This window comes from Botryllus schlosseri, chromosome 1, assembly GCF_051294905.1.
Source record: "Botryllus schlosseri isolate E-star chromosome 1, Bs_hap1, whole genome shotgun sequence".
NCBI classification, from domain to species: Eukaryota; Metazoa; Chordata; class Ascidiacea; order Stolidobranchia; family Styelidae; genus Botryllus; species Botryllus schlosseri.
Window position 1 is genome coordinate 37,007,704 of NC_137236.1, and position 19,221 is coordinate 37,026,924.

Here is a 19,221-nt window from a genome sequence, read left to right on the forward strand (position 1 = left end):
CTTCATCGTTTCGTTCGCGTCTGCTCGTTCGGCAGTCGTTGGTTATATACGTATACACTACAAAAAAAATTAGACAAATTGGTCTCAAAATTAGACAAATTTGGTCTCAAATTTAAGAAATGAGGATGATTTGGTCTCATTTTACCACCCACTCACCATAAATGCTATTTTCGACTCAGACAACCATATATATATTGATATGAATAGTACATGTGAGTAGTAAGTGGCATGTACCTTGATAACTATATCTAGTGAATACCTTGTAAACTTAGTACAGGATCATCTCAACACTGCAATTTCTGGTCTCTCTCATCCTTCCCCTCCTCCGCTCAGACCCCTAACACTGAAAAGGATGCCCCCGAGGCACTGCTACTATTTTCGATCAATTTCTGGCTTACTTTTGAGACATAAAGTACTTGGTAAGACTAATTGGTCTTTAAGACTTTTTTTTGTAAAAAATCGATTTGAGACATTGAGACCAAATTTGTCTTATTTTTTTTTGTAGTGTTGTTGTGGTATTCGTGGTGTTTTTCGATTACTCCGGACCGCGGTGAATGCGGCCCTCGAACAATTTTGAATTGAAAATGCATTAAATGTGAACCCGGCCCTCGGGAAATTTTGTATTCACCGGCAACCCTAATATCCTAACCCTAACCCTAATATCCCACCTCCGGCAACCCTAATATACCACCTCCACCAACCCTAATATCCCCCTCCCCCAACCCTAATATCCCCCCTGCCCCAACCACGCGTGGTCTACTTGTTGTGGTATTCGTGGTGTTTTTCGATTACTCCGGACCGCGGTGAATGCGGCCCTCGAACAATTTTGAATTGAAAATGCATTAAATGTGAACCCGGCCCTCGGGAAATTTTGTATTCACCGGCAACCCTAATATCCTAACCCTAACCCTAATATCCCACCTCCGGCAACCCTAATATACCACCTCCACCAACCCTAATATCCCCCTCCCCCAACCCTAATATCCCCCCTGCCCCAACCACTGGCGTAGCAGCATGTGCTGCCGCCCCTGGCTCTCGCTTAAAATGCCGCCCCCTAAGTAGACCCGGTACGGTAACAGCACTTCGTCAGCTCCCCTCCCCCATAGGTGATAAACCGAACTTCTGGTGGGTTTCGCCCCTCAGACCCCCTCACGCTATTCGCTGTTTATCGATACTTTTCGTCTACATTGGGTGTCCGTTCCTGAGTCAGTTTTTTTCGCCTATACGCGCGAGGCGCGAGAAATTTACATAATTCATGATTGAATCGGTCAATATGATGCGAAATTGCATATATATTGCTATCAATTTTTATCCTCTCTCTGCTCACTTAATCTGATATACCGGTAGAGCAGAGTGAGGTGTGTTAGAAATGGTAGGACCCCTCAATAATAATTGAACATCTTCGGGCGGCCGGATCCATTGGTATGACTTCGTTACGTAGGCCTAATGTTATTTGGCGACCTCCTGTCTGCCATATAAAAATATAGAATCGCCCAAATGTACTAAACTAAAAGATCACACGATTTCAAATTGTTATTTCTTCACTGGCTTATAATTTTTCCGTGCGGGATAGTGTCAGTCTTGTGAGGTTCAGATTGCCAAGACAGCAACATTCGGCGCCAGTCATTTAAGCGCCTATGGACAATTAAACCTATATGTATTTTGTAAAGGTATATATAACGAAGTTTTCGGTAAGCATGAGCGCAGTCCTTTTTGGCCAATGTTTTCTCGCTGCCGATCGTTCTGGCGCACTTCTTGGAGTTGCATGTTACATGACCGAAAACTATATATGTCTTGGTGCGTCGTGGCGCGGTAATGGCCAACGGCGATATGCCAATTTCTAAAAGTCGCGCGTATTTCTTCTTGAGGGAAGAGTAGGCTTCCCAATAAACAAAATATTTGTCTACTTGAGATAGTTGCATAAATTTTCAAAAAATACTCTATAATTTATACTAATTCATGAAATAATTTTGGCCCCCCTTCGAGCTCCCCCCCCAATTGGGGGTTTGGGGTGCGGCAGTTGCGTAGACCGCAACAAATTTCGACATGGATTCATGTTCAAGCAATGTTTTCAGTAAAAATTATTACAAATAGTATGTAGTAATAGTAATAAGACCAAAAAATAATAAAGACAAGAAATAACGAACTAATGTAGTTCATTATCGAGTCTGAATTACACTTGTATAAATTTAAGCACAATCTGCCAATCTGACAATTATTACCAGGTTAAGACCGGTTTACCCGTTTAGCTTACCGGTTTACCCGTTTACCTTCACAGCTATCTCGGTCTGCCGTACCAAATCGTAACCCAGCGTATATATAGATCACTAACCTACGGATAGATGGGCACTGGGCAACTTAGTTGTCACACTTGAATACCCGGACAAGCCTACTGATGAGACAGCTAAAAGCAGCATAATTGGCCATGGTCATTGGTCATCCTATAGTTGGCCATGCCTTCCGAGCGTTCAAATTTAACAATACTGATTCTATAATCGAAAGCTATCGTTGCACTGATTACGGAAATAGAATTTATGCTGGTTTTAAAATCGGCATTTTTCCGAATAATCGCTCGATATAATTTCCATTATCACGGCCAATTGGTCATTGTGTTATGTTGCGGCACTCCGATTGTTGGGAACAACCGGCCTTGACGACTATTTTGGAGTGGTTCCATTGTCATGTTAACATATTCGGAATCAGCGTGACACTAGCTTTCGATTGAGACAAGTTTGATTAAATTTCAACTCATGGGACGCCAGCTATAGGACTACCAATTATGCTGCTTTTAGCCGGCTGCGTACAGTACACTGTGCAGTGTACAGCCTCATTTTGCCGCCCCCTTGGAGCCTGCCGCCCCTGGCGCAGAGCCAGAACCGCCAAATGGCTGCTACGCCACTGCCCCCAACCCTAGTATCCCCCCTCCCCCAACCCTAGTATCCCCCCTCCCCCAACCCTAACATCCCCCTCCCCCAATATCCCACCTCCCCCAACCCTAGTATCCCCCCTCCCCCAACCCTAATATCCCACCTCCGGCAACCCTAATATCCTAACCCTAACATCCCACCTCCACCAACCCTAATATCCCACCTCCCCCAACCCTAGTATCCTACCGAACCCAATGTCCCACTCCCCGAACCCTAATGTCTCCCTCCCCCCTACCCTACCCCACCTCAACCTACAGTTGCAATAACGAGCAGACCACGCGTGGTTGATATGTGAGCAATAACAATCGTTGGGATATATTTTTCATCTGAACAAGTCACACACAATATACAATGCGATAAGACCCAATGCGATGTCATGAACAGATACGAGGATGTCGAGCGTCGTACGTCCGCCCCTCGCCAAGTCAATTCAACAATGAGCCGACCACGCAATCATGATCACGTGATGTGATCACGCCGTGACTGCGTGACCTACGCATGCCCTGACCTCCTTACAAGACCGACAAATCAGTTGATAATAACATTATTAGTTTATTAATTCATATTAATACTTGTTAATACACTTAATTTCAAAATTTCCCGAGAGCGGAGTTCACCGAGGGCCGAGTTCATCGAGGGCCGGGTTCTCCGAGGGCCGGGTTCTCCGGGGGCCGAGTTTGTAAGGCCGTGTTCTCCAAGGTCCGGGTTCTCCGGCAACCGTTACGACAGTATGGATTGATCGTAAAATATGTGCCCGTCCCAGCTGACTTACAAAATTCGTCTGACATTTGGTTTCCCTGGAAAGCTTCAACAGGCCCGGGCAATTTGCCGTCATGGTAGAGTGGAGGAGGGAGTTGGTGTCAGACTTGCTAAGGTTAAACCATCGTTGTCATAGTGACGTTTTCCAACCATCTGGTCATCGGTTTCTGCCGTACCGGGTAAAATTAGGTAACCATGTTCACATGCTAATGGCACACCTTCACACAGTTTAGTGCTTGTTATTTTTAATTAAATCACCAATCTTGATAATTCAGGTGTCATTTAGCTTGAAAATTCCTTGCAATGAGTCCGTGACTAGGAAATAAATAGGATCCATTGACGCATACATTGTGCCGCACAGGAAAAAAGAGTCCTGCAGTAGAATACTATGAAGGAGCAATTTCAGTCACATCAACCTTACTAAACCCAACTGAATCGATGACCTTTATTGAAATTAATTAATTTTCTTCCAATTGTGTGGCATACAGCTGGTTGTCAGTCTACTACCATTAGATATGCATTTGCGTCGACGTGTCTGACTCATTTCGTGAGAAATTATTAAAACTCAGTTTCGGGTAGAGTTCTAAAAAGTTTGAAAACCACTGCATTACATGCATTGTACTTGTTTTTGAATTTCCTCCGCTTCGTAGCAACACGTCATTGAGGTGCACATCGAAAAACTATCTACCGTATGCAGAAACTGATATTCCAACATTAAAAAATATTGAAATAGAAGTAGTACAGTATATGAAAAACAATACTTGAGCAAGTGAAACTATAGTAGTTTTCGACTCGAGTCGAGTATTGCAGTATCACTCATTATGATGCCAACAAATTGCGAATGATGCGGAAAGTTCTAATATGTGCCTTTTATGCGGCCACAATGAATTGAATACCAATTCTACTTCACATCGAAGATTTGGTATTTTTCGACCATACCTATGTGGTTGCACTTTGTGTCAATGCTGTGATTGATCACGACTTCACAGATATGTCATTTCCACTAACGTGCGCAGTGGGGCTGTTCAAAAATAACTTTTTTTTCTGGATTCCAGCCATTCACTGATTAAATTGTCAGGTTACCATATAAAACGCTCCACAACAAACTTGATTCAATTCTAACAAGTACAATTTGGGGCAATTATAACAAGTATAGACTTCGCAGATCCAATTTATAATTTTAACTTATTAGATAAATAACAAAAAATTCAAATTTTTCTGCCATTTCTATGAAATTGTTGAGCTTTCTTCAAAGACGATGCAAAACAAATTTGACTCAATTCCAACTAGTATAAGCGGTGGTATTTGAGTTTTTCCTCAATAATTCTCCCTTATAAATTGAAATTTTCAATTGGACCTGTGGAGTCTTATACTTGTTATAATTGCACCAAATTTGGAGTGCAGGGTTTTTTATGGTAACCTGACCAACTAATCAGTGAATGGCTGGAATACAGAAAAAAAATTGAGCAGCCCTAGTGCACAGCTTTGTACTGCTGAATTCGTATGTTGCGATATCATCAATTATCACAGTGGAAAACTGCATCAAAAACGTAACTGTTAGCGATAAGAAGGATCGAATAATTTCAGTACTCGAGCAAGTCGTCTCTCACGACTCGAATCATTAGGATGAATGTTCAATTCAAATTTGAGTCCCCGAATCATTGTGCCTTGCTGTAGTAATGAGTTAATTACAGTTTGCAAACTTCGTTACAAAATCTGTTGAAAATTTGTGCCTAACATTTTGCATTTAAAACTTCAAGCAGGATGTTTTCATAATTGCTATATTTTATAGATGCATTCAGTAGCGATCATTTCAACAAGTGAGTGACACAGACTCTAGTATTGTAACTATTCATCGTGACTTGAAAGATCGTTTAGGACTTAGTTGGTATTTACAAGAGTAGTGGAGGATTTGAGGTCATGCATTGCGGTGTCAAAAATCATGAATGTGATGTATGTGGGAAAACATTTACTCATAAGTGTGACCTGAAGCGTCATATGGAGATGCATGTCGGCGTCAAAAACCATGTATGTAATGTATGTGGAAAAGCATTTACTCAGAAGGGTGGCCTCAAACCTCATATGGAGATGCATGCTGGCGTCAAAAATCATGAATGTGATGTATGTGGGAAAGCATTTACTCTGAAAGGTCACCTCAAGCGTCATATGGAGATACATGCTGGCCTCAAAAACCATGGATGTAATGTGTGTGGAAAAGCATTTACTCAGAAGGGTAGCCTCAAACTTCATATGGAGAGGCATGCTGGCGTCAAAAATCATGAATGTGATGTGTGTGGAAAAGCTTTTACTCAGAAAGAAGACCTCAAGCAGCATATGGACATGCATGCTGGCGTCAAAAATCATGAATGTGCTGTGTGTGGAAAAGCATTTCCTCACAAAAGTAACCTTGATCTTCATATGAAGATGCATGCTGGCGTCAAAAATCATGAATGTGAGATATGTGGAAAATCATTTCTACATATGGGTAAGCTGAAGCTTCACATGGAGATGCATGCTGGCGTCGAAAATCATGAATGTAATGTATGTGGAAAAGCATTCACTCTGAAGTGTTACCTGAAGCTTCATATGGAGATACATGCTGGCGTCAAAAATTATGAATGTAATGTGTGTGGAAAAGCTTTCACTCAGAAGGGTTTCCTCAAGCGTCATATGGAGGCGCATTTTGCCGTCAAAAATCATGAATGTGCTGTATGTGGAAAATCATTTACTCGAAAGGATATTCTGAAGCTTCATATGGAGATGCATGCTGGCGTCAAAAATCATGAATGTGCTGTGTGTGGAAAAGCATTTCCTCTGAAGTGTTACCTCAAGCGTCATATGGAGAGGCATGCTGGCGTCAAGAACTATGAATGTAATGTGTGTGGCACAGAATTTAGTCAGAAGGGTCACCTGAAGATTCATATGGAGATACATGCTGGCTTCAGAAATCATGAATGTGTTGTATGTGGAAAAGCATTTCCTCGTATGCATAGCATCAAGCTTCATATGGAAATGCATGCTGGCGTCAAGAACCATAAATGTAATGTGTGTGGCAAAGCATTCTCTCAGAAGAGTCAGCTGAAGATTCATATGGAGATACATGCTGGCGTGAAAAATCATGAATGTGCTGTGTGTGGAAAATCATTTACACATAAGGGTAACCTGAAGCTTCACACGGAGATGCATGCTTGCGTCAAAAATCATGAATGTGCTATATGTGGAAAAGCATTTACTCGGAAGGGTGGCCTCCAACCTCATATGGAGATGCATGCTGGCGTCAAGAATCATGAATGTAATGTATGTGGAAAAGCATTTACTCAGAAGAGTAACCTGAAGTGCCATATGGAGATACATGCCAGCGTCAAAAATCATGAATGTGATGTGTGTGGGAAAGCATTTACTCAAAAGGGTCACCTGAAGCGCCATATGGAGAGGCAAGCTGGCGTCAAAAATCATTAATGTGGTATATGAGGGAAGTCATTTACTCAGAAGAGTCACTCATGATTATCCTTGGTGACATCAAAAATCTTGTCTGCAATATTGGCAACAAAGCTCGAACATGCCCCAGACGTGGTGTCCGAGTGGCAATACAGTCCAAATCTACCCCATACGTAATGTCGTCCGGTCACTTGCATACAATATCTGTTTACGAAGCGAAAAGCAATCGCTAGCTGCAACTGGGTACCAATCCGTTAATCACGTGTTGCGCATCTATCCTTAGGTTGGTTATCCATAGTCGAACGCTTCGTAGACACTCGGCCGCGTCTGGCGTCTGAGCGGGTTCAGTTTCTGTCGCACTCATGTGCAGAGTCGTATTGAACTTGCTGGACACCAAACACCCATGTTCAGAGTCCATTTCTGGTGAATCTATTTTTTCATATCAGCTTACTGTGTGCACCGAAATCGCGAGTGGTCTAATTATGAACAGTTACTGGCAGTCAGCATGATCGCTTGAATGCAAAAGTGAATGTTGTCATTATTATTAGCAGTTTCACATATTACTATCAAATATTTAAATGATGAAGGTGGTGTATTCAAAAATTTAGGGCAAGTTATAAATGATGATGCATCTTCGGACTCTTTTGCATGCTGTTTTTTCTTGAACTCCTGTCAGGATTGTCGGTATAATGGTAAGATGTTGGAATCGCCCAAACGCACCAGAAACAAATTTCTTTCGTGAGGAGCACACGGTTACATACTAAGTGAATAACGTATTGACAGCCGCTCAAAATTCTTTCTACGGCCACAGGATGCAGGGTTGTAATCAAGTCACAAGTCAACTCTCACTTTTATAGTTTTGACTCGAGTCAAGTCGAGTCATTTTTAATTCACCATCGAGTCAAGTACGAGTCAGTTAGTCGAGCAGTGGTTCCCAAATCTCGGAAGGGGGTGCGAAGAAGAGGTCAACCTCTAATCCTCACATGTTTCTCTCTATATACACCGCATTTCTTATTTTTTAATTTCTTTCATCAACAGTTATCACCTTCCATGCCATCAAAAAATCTGTTGGAGTTGCTAGCATCCCGGTTGGATTTTGTGACATGACGATAAGGAGGCGCGAAATTTTCACTACAGTATCATAAAGGGGGGCGTGTCTAAAAAAAGTTGGGAACCACTGTTGTAGAGGTACGAGTCTGAGTCAAAGTCCACTGTTCAATTTTCAGTTCAATCCACTTTTTCAACTTTGCTCGAGTGAAATAGAATGTCTCGCATTGATATTAGCCCATAGTAAATTTCCTCAGTCTAATAGTTTCTGGCCCTATTCTCCAAGTATCGGGACTGATGGACGAGATACCAATAATGTGTTAACTTTATTATCCTTCGAAGTTACAATGAAATGTCTGTCCTGTCCGCCCTATAGTATCGAGTCATATGACTTGGTTCGCGTCATGTACAATGACTCGAGACGATTCATTACAACCCTTGCATGTTGGCCAGCCATGAGCGAGAGTGCTTTGCAGCAAGTGTTTCACATGACATGCTGTTGTGTTTCAAATTGCCATAAATATTGTGTTGCTATTGTTGCAGATTAGTTGTAGTCGTCGAGAATACGAAAGTTCTGTATTCAGGATAACGTGACTACTGATTATGACTGGTAATTGGCTATGCTGCTGCATCAGCCCTTTACAGTGGTGGTGTTTCACATAGGGCGAGCACGAGCATATACGAAAGGTGGGATTGCTGCAGAATTGACGCCCCCCTGTTCTGAAAATCCATGGTGAGTTGACGAACGCCGAGTTGTGCTATACTATTACTCGAAGTATTTTAGTTGGACATTTTCTGAATCATAATTAGCAGTTTTATAATTTCTATCAGCCCTTACCATGCAATCCAATGTACATCTCATTTATGTTTAAGCGTAGTAAGTAACGCTGCGATGATAGCAGTAAGCTAACATGAATCCACATTTTGGCAATTTCACATTTCATGCATAATTTGGCTTTTGGCGCAACGACCTAATACATTGGTTCTTAAACCTTTTTGATCGCGGATCCCGTCAAGTTTTCTGGACGGTTGCGCGTAACCCCCATATGTCAGAGGCCAGAGACTGGAAGCTCATCACCTCAAACTGTATTGTCATCACCTCAAACTGTATTTAGGCTATTTTACTTTTGAAATAACATAACAAATGCCAAGATTAAGTAGTCACAGTGCAACTCACAACGTCATTCTCAGAGGATAATCTGGTTTTGTAGTTTCTTGATAATGTAATGCCTTTTCACGTGACCCTAAAACTAGTTCGTGTGTCCCTAAGGGGCTCGTGGACCCCAGTTTGAGAAACCTGACCTTGATTTCAGTACGATTTGATATGATTATTTGCCATTCTCATGCTTATTTGAATTTAATCTGATCTGATGAAGAACTGAACTTGATTTTGTTGTATTTCTTTCTAATGCGGGATATAGTTCAACCACCGAGTTGTGGAGAATTCTGTGGTTCTTATTGTTATTTAATTTTGAAAAATCTGTGTAGCTACATGATATTAATTCTAATATCATTTGTAAAATCTGTCCCACTCTCCTTGCCAGCTTGCGGGACCCGTCATTCACCAACAGATTCAAACATTCATTCGGGCCGACGGGCTGATGCAGATGAAAGACGGAAATATCGTGAAAATAACGGAAGACCTCGGTCACAGAAGATATTAAGGTGTGTGCGGCTCAGTGCCTCATGAAATGAGCCCACTGCGACGACACACCACGTTCTGATTTTCCACGATCGTGGATTTTCCAGGAACGGGATCACGTCGCCAGCCCAGATATGCCTAAATTTTGTCAAAGTAGTCACAGCAGATACTTTAGTGAAAATAAAAGTAATGTTGTACATCTCTACTCAAGTACAAGAAATGATCTACATCAGTCGTTCTCAACCTTTTTCACCTTGCGGACTGGTGGATTTTCAAAAATTGAGATGAAGCCAAAATGTAACGTATGCAAGTTTTTTTGTAATTACATGGTGCCAGAGAGTGACATTTAGAGGGTTTTATTCCTAATTATCTATCTTCATAATGGCATCCATTTGATTTCATGGCAATGAGTCTGCTGAGTCGAGGTAAAATTGGCTTGTCCAGATTGACGTGCCGCCGAATGTCGTTTACAGTCTTTCACGCCGATGGCCGTGGGTCTAACTGACCATTCCAAATTAAATAATATTCTTCACTTTGACAATATCGAGAGAAAAAGCGTTTCGGAGTCGTCCCAAGCACATTGTCGCACTACCTTGCTCGACGTAGGCTACTCTTTCAACTACGAACACATCGCGCCGCTCGATAACAGCCAGACCAGCCATCCAAAAATCCGGGCCGTAAAAGCACTTTGTCAGCCCACCCCCGAAAACGTTTGTCTTGACGCCCCACAGGGCGATAAGCTAAACTTCAGGGGGCTTCACCCCTAGACCCCACAGTTGGGTGGATGTTTTCATCTGTACTTGTGAGCACATTCATTCTACTCAGTGTAAGCAGAGAGTTTATGTAGCTTAATCGCGCCAATATCGAAAATTTTTGAGCATTCACGACTGAATCGACACTAAATCGCAAAAAATTTACACTAAATCGCAGAGAGCGCGAAAAGAAACTAAAAAAATGTTGGTAAACGTTTAAAAAAAAAGATGCTATGATTTATGTTCATTTTCAAAATCTTGGGCCCCTTACAAGCTCGGCCTCTCTCCAATTTGGCGGTTTGGGGTGCCCCAGTTACGGTCCTGCACAAAACGAATGAATCGAAAACGAATGATCGCGCAAACTGCGTTGTTTAGGGATGAGCCAGCTCGTATCTGTTCTGTACTTTTCTCTCGCATGTCGTCAAATGACAAGTCTTGAACATGTATCCAGCCCTAATCTTACCTCACAAAGTTTTGAATCAGTTTAAAATTTGATGTTTTATTCATTTTATCAATGGACAAGCCTTCAACATTGCATCTTGAAATTAAAATATAAAATTGTAATATACCTGGCAGACCGGTGGTTGAGAACCACTGATCTATACAATCAAGTTGTTGTAGTATATTCATAGTGAAATGAAACCGAATATTTTTGGCTGATACTAGTCAAGGGTAGTTGTCAGCAACTAGTAGCGAATTGTATGAATATTGTAAATCAACAATCGTATCACAAAATATGGCGTCGCCAGCTTGAAATTTCAAATAGTAGTGAAGAGAGCGCTGAAGCTCAATGGTACAAGAATTCTTTCTCATGGCACAAACGGGGTTGGCACATTTCGATGAATCTCGCGTCTAAGGCACCCAACCACTTCTGTGTCTACAGAAGAAGGTTGTGTACCATCTAAAAATACTACATTGAGTCAGAGTTGTAAACAAGTCACAAGTCAATCTCACTTTTATAGTTTTGACATGAGTCAAGTCGAGTCATTATGTTCACTATGCAGTTTTCAGTACAATCGGGTTCAACCCACGTTTTCGACTGTGCTCGAGTGATATGGAATGACTCGCATTCATACCATAGTAATTGTCCTCAGTCATGACCATTTCTGGCTCTAAAGTATTAGGACTGATAGACGAGACTTTACTATTCATCAATGTCACAATCAAAAGTCTGTCTTGGCCGTCCTAGTCTCAAGTCATATGACTTGGTTCGGGTCATGCACAATGACTCGAGTGCAAGTCGAGTCAATACAAGAATTGAGTCCAGTCATTTTATGCCGCTTATAATAACTAAAAATGTAAAGGAGCGATTTCCAAGACCTGTTAAAACTCACGGTTGTGACAAAGTCACAAGGTTTCGGGTCACGAGTCAATTAGACTTTTATAGCTTCGTCCCGAGTCAAGTCGAGTCATTTCCAATTCACTATCGAGTCGCCGCCAAAAACTTACGGCTCGATTGAAGTCATTACAACCCTCCATTGAGTTTAAGCGCTCTCTTTGCTGTGAATATGCGAAATGTATTGCCGGTGTCATCATATTTTGGGATACCGTACCATTGTTGATATACAAAATTCTTTCCAATGAAATTTACCCCTGACGAGTGGCAGCCGAAAATATTCGGGTTCATTTCAATATCAGACTATTATTCAACAGTACATACTAAGTATCAGAAGTTCAGAACTGGTCACGGGACAAATATCAGTGTCTGTAGAAACAGCGATATCGGTCGGCTCCAGCCGACATTTCTCGTGAAATTCTATCGTATTTTGTCAGGTCAAGTCTCCTTTCGTCACGGAGCACCGGCGGACCAGAGAAACCCTGGCTCACAAGCTAGCCCATTCATTGGGAGGTTGCGCTGAAATGAGAAAAAGGCGTGGAAAGCCTGATTTCTGCGCGTCAACCCACACCACCCCCTGACCTGATGTGTCCGATGGGCGGCCTTGGACAGTTGTTGATTATGGGGCTGGTACATGAGGAAGCCGCGGAGATTCTGTTCGAACAGGTTTGATTTTGTTGGTTTTCAAATTTGTGCTTTGAGGGTAGTGGTTGTCAAGTGCTGCTTTGCCAAATACGTTGCAATTATATATCTCAATTGCAAAATGCCGGGAGTTTAACATTTGCCCATTAATTAGAAAAGTGAAACGTCCAATTCTATATTGATTGAGAAATTTGGAATGCATTGCATTGATCATAGACGCCGAGTGGCGGGGTGGCCCGCGCAGCCACCCCAAATTTGTTCTCAAAAATGCCAAATTATCTTTATTGCTATGTAGAACTGGCATTATATTCATTGTGGTAGCTTCGACGATAAATATTCGAGCTTTCCATAATTTTCATACTCACCTCAACCCTAAGCCTAACATTTGATTCAGAATCGAATCTCTATGTTGCCTTGCCCACTCCGTAATATATGTTTACGCAGCAATGATGCGAGTATGGTCCAACACAACTTGAAAGCAACCTGGGTCTTGTTTAAGACTTGTTATCTGTGAAATCTTAGGAGTCTCTGTAATACTAAATGATTAAAATTCATTGGATTTGGACTGTGCAATTGATAGCGACATTTTACAGTATAATATTGGCTTGAAAACGGCTTAGTCGCAGTTGTTACGAATGATACTAAACTTGACTTGATGATTTTAAGCAGGAGTTTGCCATACAGACAGATATATCCAAGGAACCGTGTATAAAATGTGTAGCATCAGAAAAGTAACAGCAATTGAAATTTTGAATATTTGCTTTACAGTTGCATACCGGTACATTGGTTGTAATTAAATTTTTTTCAATTTAGAATTACCAAGTCCTTAAAATTTGCCCCTTGCTAAATAGCCTATAGTTGAGAACACGGTTGTAGCCAACTCATAAAGTTCCGAGTCACAAGTCAATCTCACTTTTATGGTTTTGACTCTAGTCAAGTCATTTCCAATTCACCACCAAGTCAAGTCCAAGTCAGTGGGTAGAGGGTCGAGTCCGAGTCATAGTGCTTTGACTCGAGTCCAAGTCATTGTGTTCGCTGTTCAGTTTTGAGTTATTGTAGTTAAAGACGAAAGAAGAAACGGTGACTCTTTTCACTTTAAAGCCTTTTGCATCACAGTTCATAATTCAATCCGGCACAAACCACGTTTTTCAACTCAGCTCGAGTGATATCGAATGGCTCGCATTAATAATATCGTAATTTTCCTCAGTCCTAACATTTTCTGGGCCGATTTTCCAGGTATCAGGACTGTTAGACGAAATACCAATCATGTGGTGACTTCACTATTCTTCGAAGTTACAATCAATTGTCTTTATTGGCTGTCCTTGTCTCGGGTTATATAACTTGGTACAAGTCGAGTCAGTATACAAATTGACCCAAGTCGAGACATTTTATGCCTTTGAAAAAATGACTCTAGTGAAGTCGAGTCACCCAAAAATCACGAGAACCCGGGTTGAGAACCGCTGTGTTGAGTTGTGATTTCTAGTTCACTGAATCGAATCTATTTTATATTATTTCAAGACAATGACCGGTTATCGCTGCCAACTCTGGTGCTGGACTCCATATTAAAATGCCCAGTCGACTCGAGAAAGGCTCTCGCCTCGAATCTGGTTCTGTCAAGAAATTCTGCATGTGCGATATGCTGTGTTTGGTATTTTATTGCGTTTCGTAAAGGCTGACAGAGGTCATCGTTGGCTTTCAAGTAGGCATAGTTGTGTAACTCTGTAAATAACTAGTTATGACTTGGGAGTACTTCCGTTTGGAATAGTTTCGGCCTGTTTTAAAATTCGGTGCTTGTAACCAATGTAAAGTAGCGATATCTAAGACTTGTGAAAACTATCTCAAGTGCAAGTAGAAAATGATGATTAGAAAAGAACTGCTATTGAAATATAAAACGAATGCCGTTTGTGTCTTTAATGTGGCTAAATATATTTGTTCCAGGTGGAACATTCATGCTTCCCGACTTTTCGCACAGATTGTTTTTCGAGCTCAAAGATTTGGTCGCGATCGAGGAACGCTACAAGCCTGTGAGTTATGTTTTTGTGGTCTGCAATTACTTGTAATTACAAGAAGAGTTGAACGACTAGAAAATTTTAAGCTACTACAAATCGGACTATAAAATTGGGCATATAGCTGCATATTTTTTCAAATTAGATTAGAAATAGAATTACTGAATTTAAATAAACTTGAAATTGATTGGTTTTGCATTCTCAGTTGTCCAAGGGTCGGTTTCGCGTTCATAACACGCCGGTCCGCGGAAATATAGTGTCGTGGTTGGGAGCCTCTATATACGCCTCGCTGGAGACCTTTCCTCACAGATTCATAACGAAAGAATATTTTATCGAGGTGAGGGGAACTGTCCTTTATAAGTCACGTTCGAAATCGCAAGTGTCATAGCACGGCTGTGGAGTTGGTTCACTGTACCTCAGACTCAGACATTTACAATATGCCTATTCAACTCTGCCGCTGGAATCCGACTCCTAATATATTCTTCACTGAACTCAGACTCCAACATTCCAGCAAATCCTCTCAGGTCATTTTACGTTTGGCACATTTTTAGTTATTATTATTGAAGAGACTCTTGGAAGTACAAAACTTCATCATCGAAATCATGTATTCATATTGAAATAGTCCGTAATATTTTCGGCTGCTACTTATCTGGGGTCAGCAGCAGCTAGTTGGAGAATTGGAAAGGACATTGTATGTCAACAATCGTATCACAAATGTTCTTTCAAATTCTCTACTAAGTTGCTGACGATTACCGCTGATGCGTCTCATCAGCTTCAAATATTAGGGTATTTTCGATATGAATAATTGAATATACTAGGGATGGTGTGAACGTGAGGTTCACGTTCGCGTTCTGTGTGTGAACCTCGGAAATCTTGATGTTCGCGTTCACAACAGAACCTTGGTAGGTTCTGCACTGTGAACCTTTTTCTTATATTACAATTTGAACTTCATTATAACATCTTTGGTTCACATTTATTGCATTTCAACTGCGAACCACTCTATGCATGGGCTGGCAGCAAAAACAATCAACACTAAACGAGCAATTTGAGCATGCACCTTGACAATCTCAAAAATTTTACTTGCCTTGTTACAAAATTTTGCTCAAAATATCCAGCTTTCCGTTTGTGAATACACTACATCTAGTCAGGGAATGATGCTTATTCAACCAATCAGTGACATTGATATCGTTTTATGATGTACAGATCTAGCAGGCGTACGGCTCAATATTGACTTCATATGTTCCCTGCATCATAATAAGCAAATCCGTGCAATTAGTGTGTTGGCCACTGCTGTATAACTTGTTAATGGGGTAATATCGGTAGCAAGTATAGAAACATGTTTTGTACTCTGCTCAATATCCGTGTATATTGTCCGGTCAGGCCAATACCGTTAAGGCGTAAGCTTGTATTCCCTGGCAAGTCCTCATCGAAATTGTTGGCAAAGTGACAGAAGTTGTTGATTTTTGGCATTATTATATCATTTGATTGCCTCAGTTGACACATTTAGCGACGTTTAAAACGTCAATATATACTTCAGCATTGTGGCATTATGTGACACGAGTCGTCGCTAGGTATTGTGTATATTACTATAGGCTATCACTTCATTGAAATATAGGGTTGAAATTAGCAATATGAGGTCACATGACGTCACGAGGTTCACGTTCGTGTTCACGCAGAACCTTTAAAAAAAGGTTCGCGTTCACACGAACCTGAACCTTTCAGAGGTTCACACCATCCCTGGAATATACCATTCAATTGTATATTGAAGTTTTATACCTCCAAGAAGCTCTTCAAATAGTGAAGAATTGGAAGGGACTTGTATGTCAACTATCATATCACCAATATGACGTCACATCCACAAAAATTCAAGTATTCAAGTACAACAGAGGGGTTGAGCTAAATGTACTGTTTTTAGAGTATATAACAGGATTGTAACCAAGTCACAAGTCAATATCACATTTTTGGTTTTGACTCGAATCAATTCGAGTCATTTTCAATTCACCATCGAGTCAATTCCAAGTCGGTTAGTAGATGGTCGAGTCAGAGTCATAGTGTTTTGACTTAAGTCCGAGTCATTATGTCCACTGTTCAGTTTTCAGTACAGTCGGCTTCAACATACTTTTTTCAACTCTGCTCGAGTGATGTAGAATGGCTCGCATTCATATTATCGTAATTTTTCTCACTCCTATCAGTTTCAGGTTCTATTTTTCGCGTAACAAGACGGATAGACTAAGACCGATATTAATGTGGTGACTTTGCTCTTCTTACAATGAAAAGTCTGTCTTGGCCGTCCTAGTCTCGAGTCATATGACTTGGTTCGAATCATGCACAATGACTCGAGTACAAGTCGAGTCAATACATAAATTTACTCGAGTCAAGTCATTTTACGTATTTGAAAAAATGACTCGAGTCAAGTCGAGTCACCAGAAAATCGTGATTCGAGTCTGTCTCAAGTCGTGTCAAAGCCTGCGATAATATAGTCTTCCCTTATTTCAGAACAAACATCGACTTCCGGATTGGTGCATATTGGATCTGCAAACTCCCGAGTTTCAGCCTGAAAAACCAGCGGAGATAAAGTCCCGCCGTAAAAGCCTGTCTTACCCGGCTCGTCCAGGCTGAGAACGTCGTCAAGATCGAGCGTTGGGTCGGTACCAAGAAATCCCGCAGCCGTATCGGCCCTGGCTGTGTTAAAACTGGCACAAGCCGAAAAGGTGCAGGCCGAGAAGAAGTAGCCCACTCTCGTTCAAGACAGGATTGTCGGTTGATTGTTCTGTGGAAATATTGCTGTCTATTGGTAAAAAATACAGACCGCGCCAGGGATGTTCCTGTGTCAGCCGATTGGTTTTGCGACTAGGTTTGAGCTATATCGAGTATTTGAGTATCAATAATCATGACATGACAACAGTATGAATGATGTGAAAGGTTCAAGTATCTACCTTTTATGCGACCACTATGATAGGGTTGCGATATTTTGGGATTCGGAAAGGAGGATACTTTTTACCAGTTACAAGATTCAGTATGTCGATGATATAATTTTAAAGAGAAATTATGTTGCTTCAACTAAAAAACTTTTCGACTCACAAAAAAGAGAAAAGGTCATATTTCCAGTCCTACTCCCGAAATACCCGCCCGAATATCCGCGGGTGTGTATTAGTGTGTATATTTCTTGAATCCAGCCTCTGGGAACAGTGGTTGTGTTTATTGTCGGAATTTTATCCCAATAAAGTGCTATATTTAACAGTGCTGGTATTTATTGCTGATGGTGTGTGCGGGAGTGGGTCAACATTGTTCCTTAAGTAAAAGTAAGGCCATAAATTCCTACTCATTTGCAAGTAAAATCATTGGATTTAAAGACCCGACCGTCCTAACTACTTGGAAGTAGAAAGTCTGTATTCGAGTGAGTAGCTTTGGAAGTTGATCTATAGTTGGGTTCTAATAGCGCGCTGACTTGGGTCTGGAATACTTTGCTGTCATTTGGGTACTTAGCAGAGATGAGCATGGATTAGGATTTGAAAATGCCGGATTTGTGAAATTTTGTCGGACCAGGATTAGAGCTTTATTCTGAACGGATTAGGATTGGATTTATCGATTTTTTTTAGCAGATTGGCGACAAGCTATGTTCAGATCAGTTTTTATTGCACTTATGGTACACTCGTTGCCAATGAACATGAGAGGTGCAGCCATATGCCAAGTTATCTTAAATCGAGAGGATTGTTGGTTGTGAAAGAATAATTCCACATCTTTACTGAATTTCATGTTAGAATCGGAGTAGGATTGGACAAATGGACACGGATTTGAATACACAAAAGTTCTGGATTATGATTTGAAGTTTCAGATTTTGATTGGATTAGGACATAGAAATTCCAAATCCGCTTATCTCTAGAGTTTATCTATCAAATGTAAAAACCACTTGGGTATTATATGTAAACCATAAAAACATGAATGGCAACGGTTGATTTTGCTGGTTCGTTCCGCTTCGCTGAGGCATGATTCAGAATTGTTTTGCGGCAGCGACTGCGGGATTTCTGGCAATCCAAAAGTTATCATTAGGAACGCAGAATTTACTAAATCTGACCATGACCGAAACGTACTGTCGAATCGACGGCGAAAATTTCACATTCGATAGTGTAGCATTGTAATTTACGCCTTGTCGACGGTCCGCCGTTTAGTGTTGGCTCGCGTGTTGTGATTACAATAGTTCAATATCGCTACAGGGTTGGTTCGATTGGTTTGAAATAAGGTCAAATTTGTTTGAAATGAGGTGAGTCTCATGTTTGAAATGAGGATAGTCATGTCAGAAATAAGGATAGTCATGTTTGAAATAAGGATAGTCGCTATATTCACTATAAAGTCAGTTGCAGTACCAGGCACAACTTCCCAGTGCTAACCCAGTCCGAATACATCCCAGACATGATGTCCGAACACGCCCCAGACACGATGTCCTAGCGTCAACACAGTCCTGACATACCCCAGACAAGATGTCCGAACACGCCCTAGACACGATGTCCGATTGGCAGCACAGGCCGAACACACCCCAGACATGATGTTCAAACACGCGCCAGACACGATGTCCGGGTATCAACACAGGCCGAACACGCCCAAGACATCGTGTCCGAATGGCAACACAGGCCAAACACACCCCAGACATGATGTCCAAACACGCCCCAGACAC

At 41.3% G+C, this 19,221-nt stretch overlaps 3 protein-coding genes and 1 long non-coding RNA gene across 5 annotated transcripts in view; all 4 read left to right on the plus strand.

Annotated features, from left to right (window-relative positions):
- Nucleotides 1–19,221, plus strand: part of LOC145436101 (actin-related protein 10-like) — a 126,603-nt gene that overhangs the window by 81,175 nt on the left and 26,207 nt on the right. Inside the window, exon 8 of the mRNA XM_080313398.1 lies at nucleotides 14,755–14,886. Within this exon, the coding sequence (XP_080169524.1) occupies nucleotides 14,755–14,886 (132 nt within the window). The remainder of the gene's footprint in view (nucleotides 1–14,754; nucleotides 14,887–19,221) is intronic.
- LOC145436078 (uncharacterized) overlaps nucleotides 5,205–19,221 on the plus strand; it is a 31,757-nt gene continuing 17,740 nt past the window's right edge. For both annotated transcript variants that reach the window (XM_080313366.1, XM_080313356.1), the window contains exon 1: nucleotides 5,205–7,267. In XM_080313366.1, the coding sequence (XP_080169492.1) occupies nucleotides 5,607–7,145 (1,539 nt within the window). In that variant the 5' untranslated portion in view covers nucleotides 5,205–5,606 and the 3' untranslated portion in view covers nucleotides 7,146–7,267. The remainder of the gene's footprint in view (nucleotides 7,268–19,221) is intronic.
- The window catches only part of LOC145436270 (uncharacterized), a 192,591-nt gene continuing 180,636 nt past the window's right edge, over nucleotides 7,267–19,221 (plus strand). The window contains exon 1 of the mRNA XM_080313637.1: nucleotides 7,267–9,836. The gene's annotated coding sequence lies outside the window, so the exon portion shown is untranslated. The remainder of the gene's footprint in view (nucleotides 9,837–19,221) is intronic.
- LOC145436288 (uncharacterized) lies at nucleotides 14,165–17,789 on the plus strand. Its single transcript, XR_013914245.1, has 2 exons — nucleotides 14,165–14,567; nucleotides 17,046–17,789. It is a non-coding gene; the product is annotated as an uncharacterized LOC145436288 (long non-coding RNA).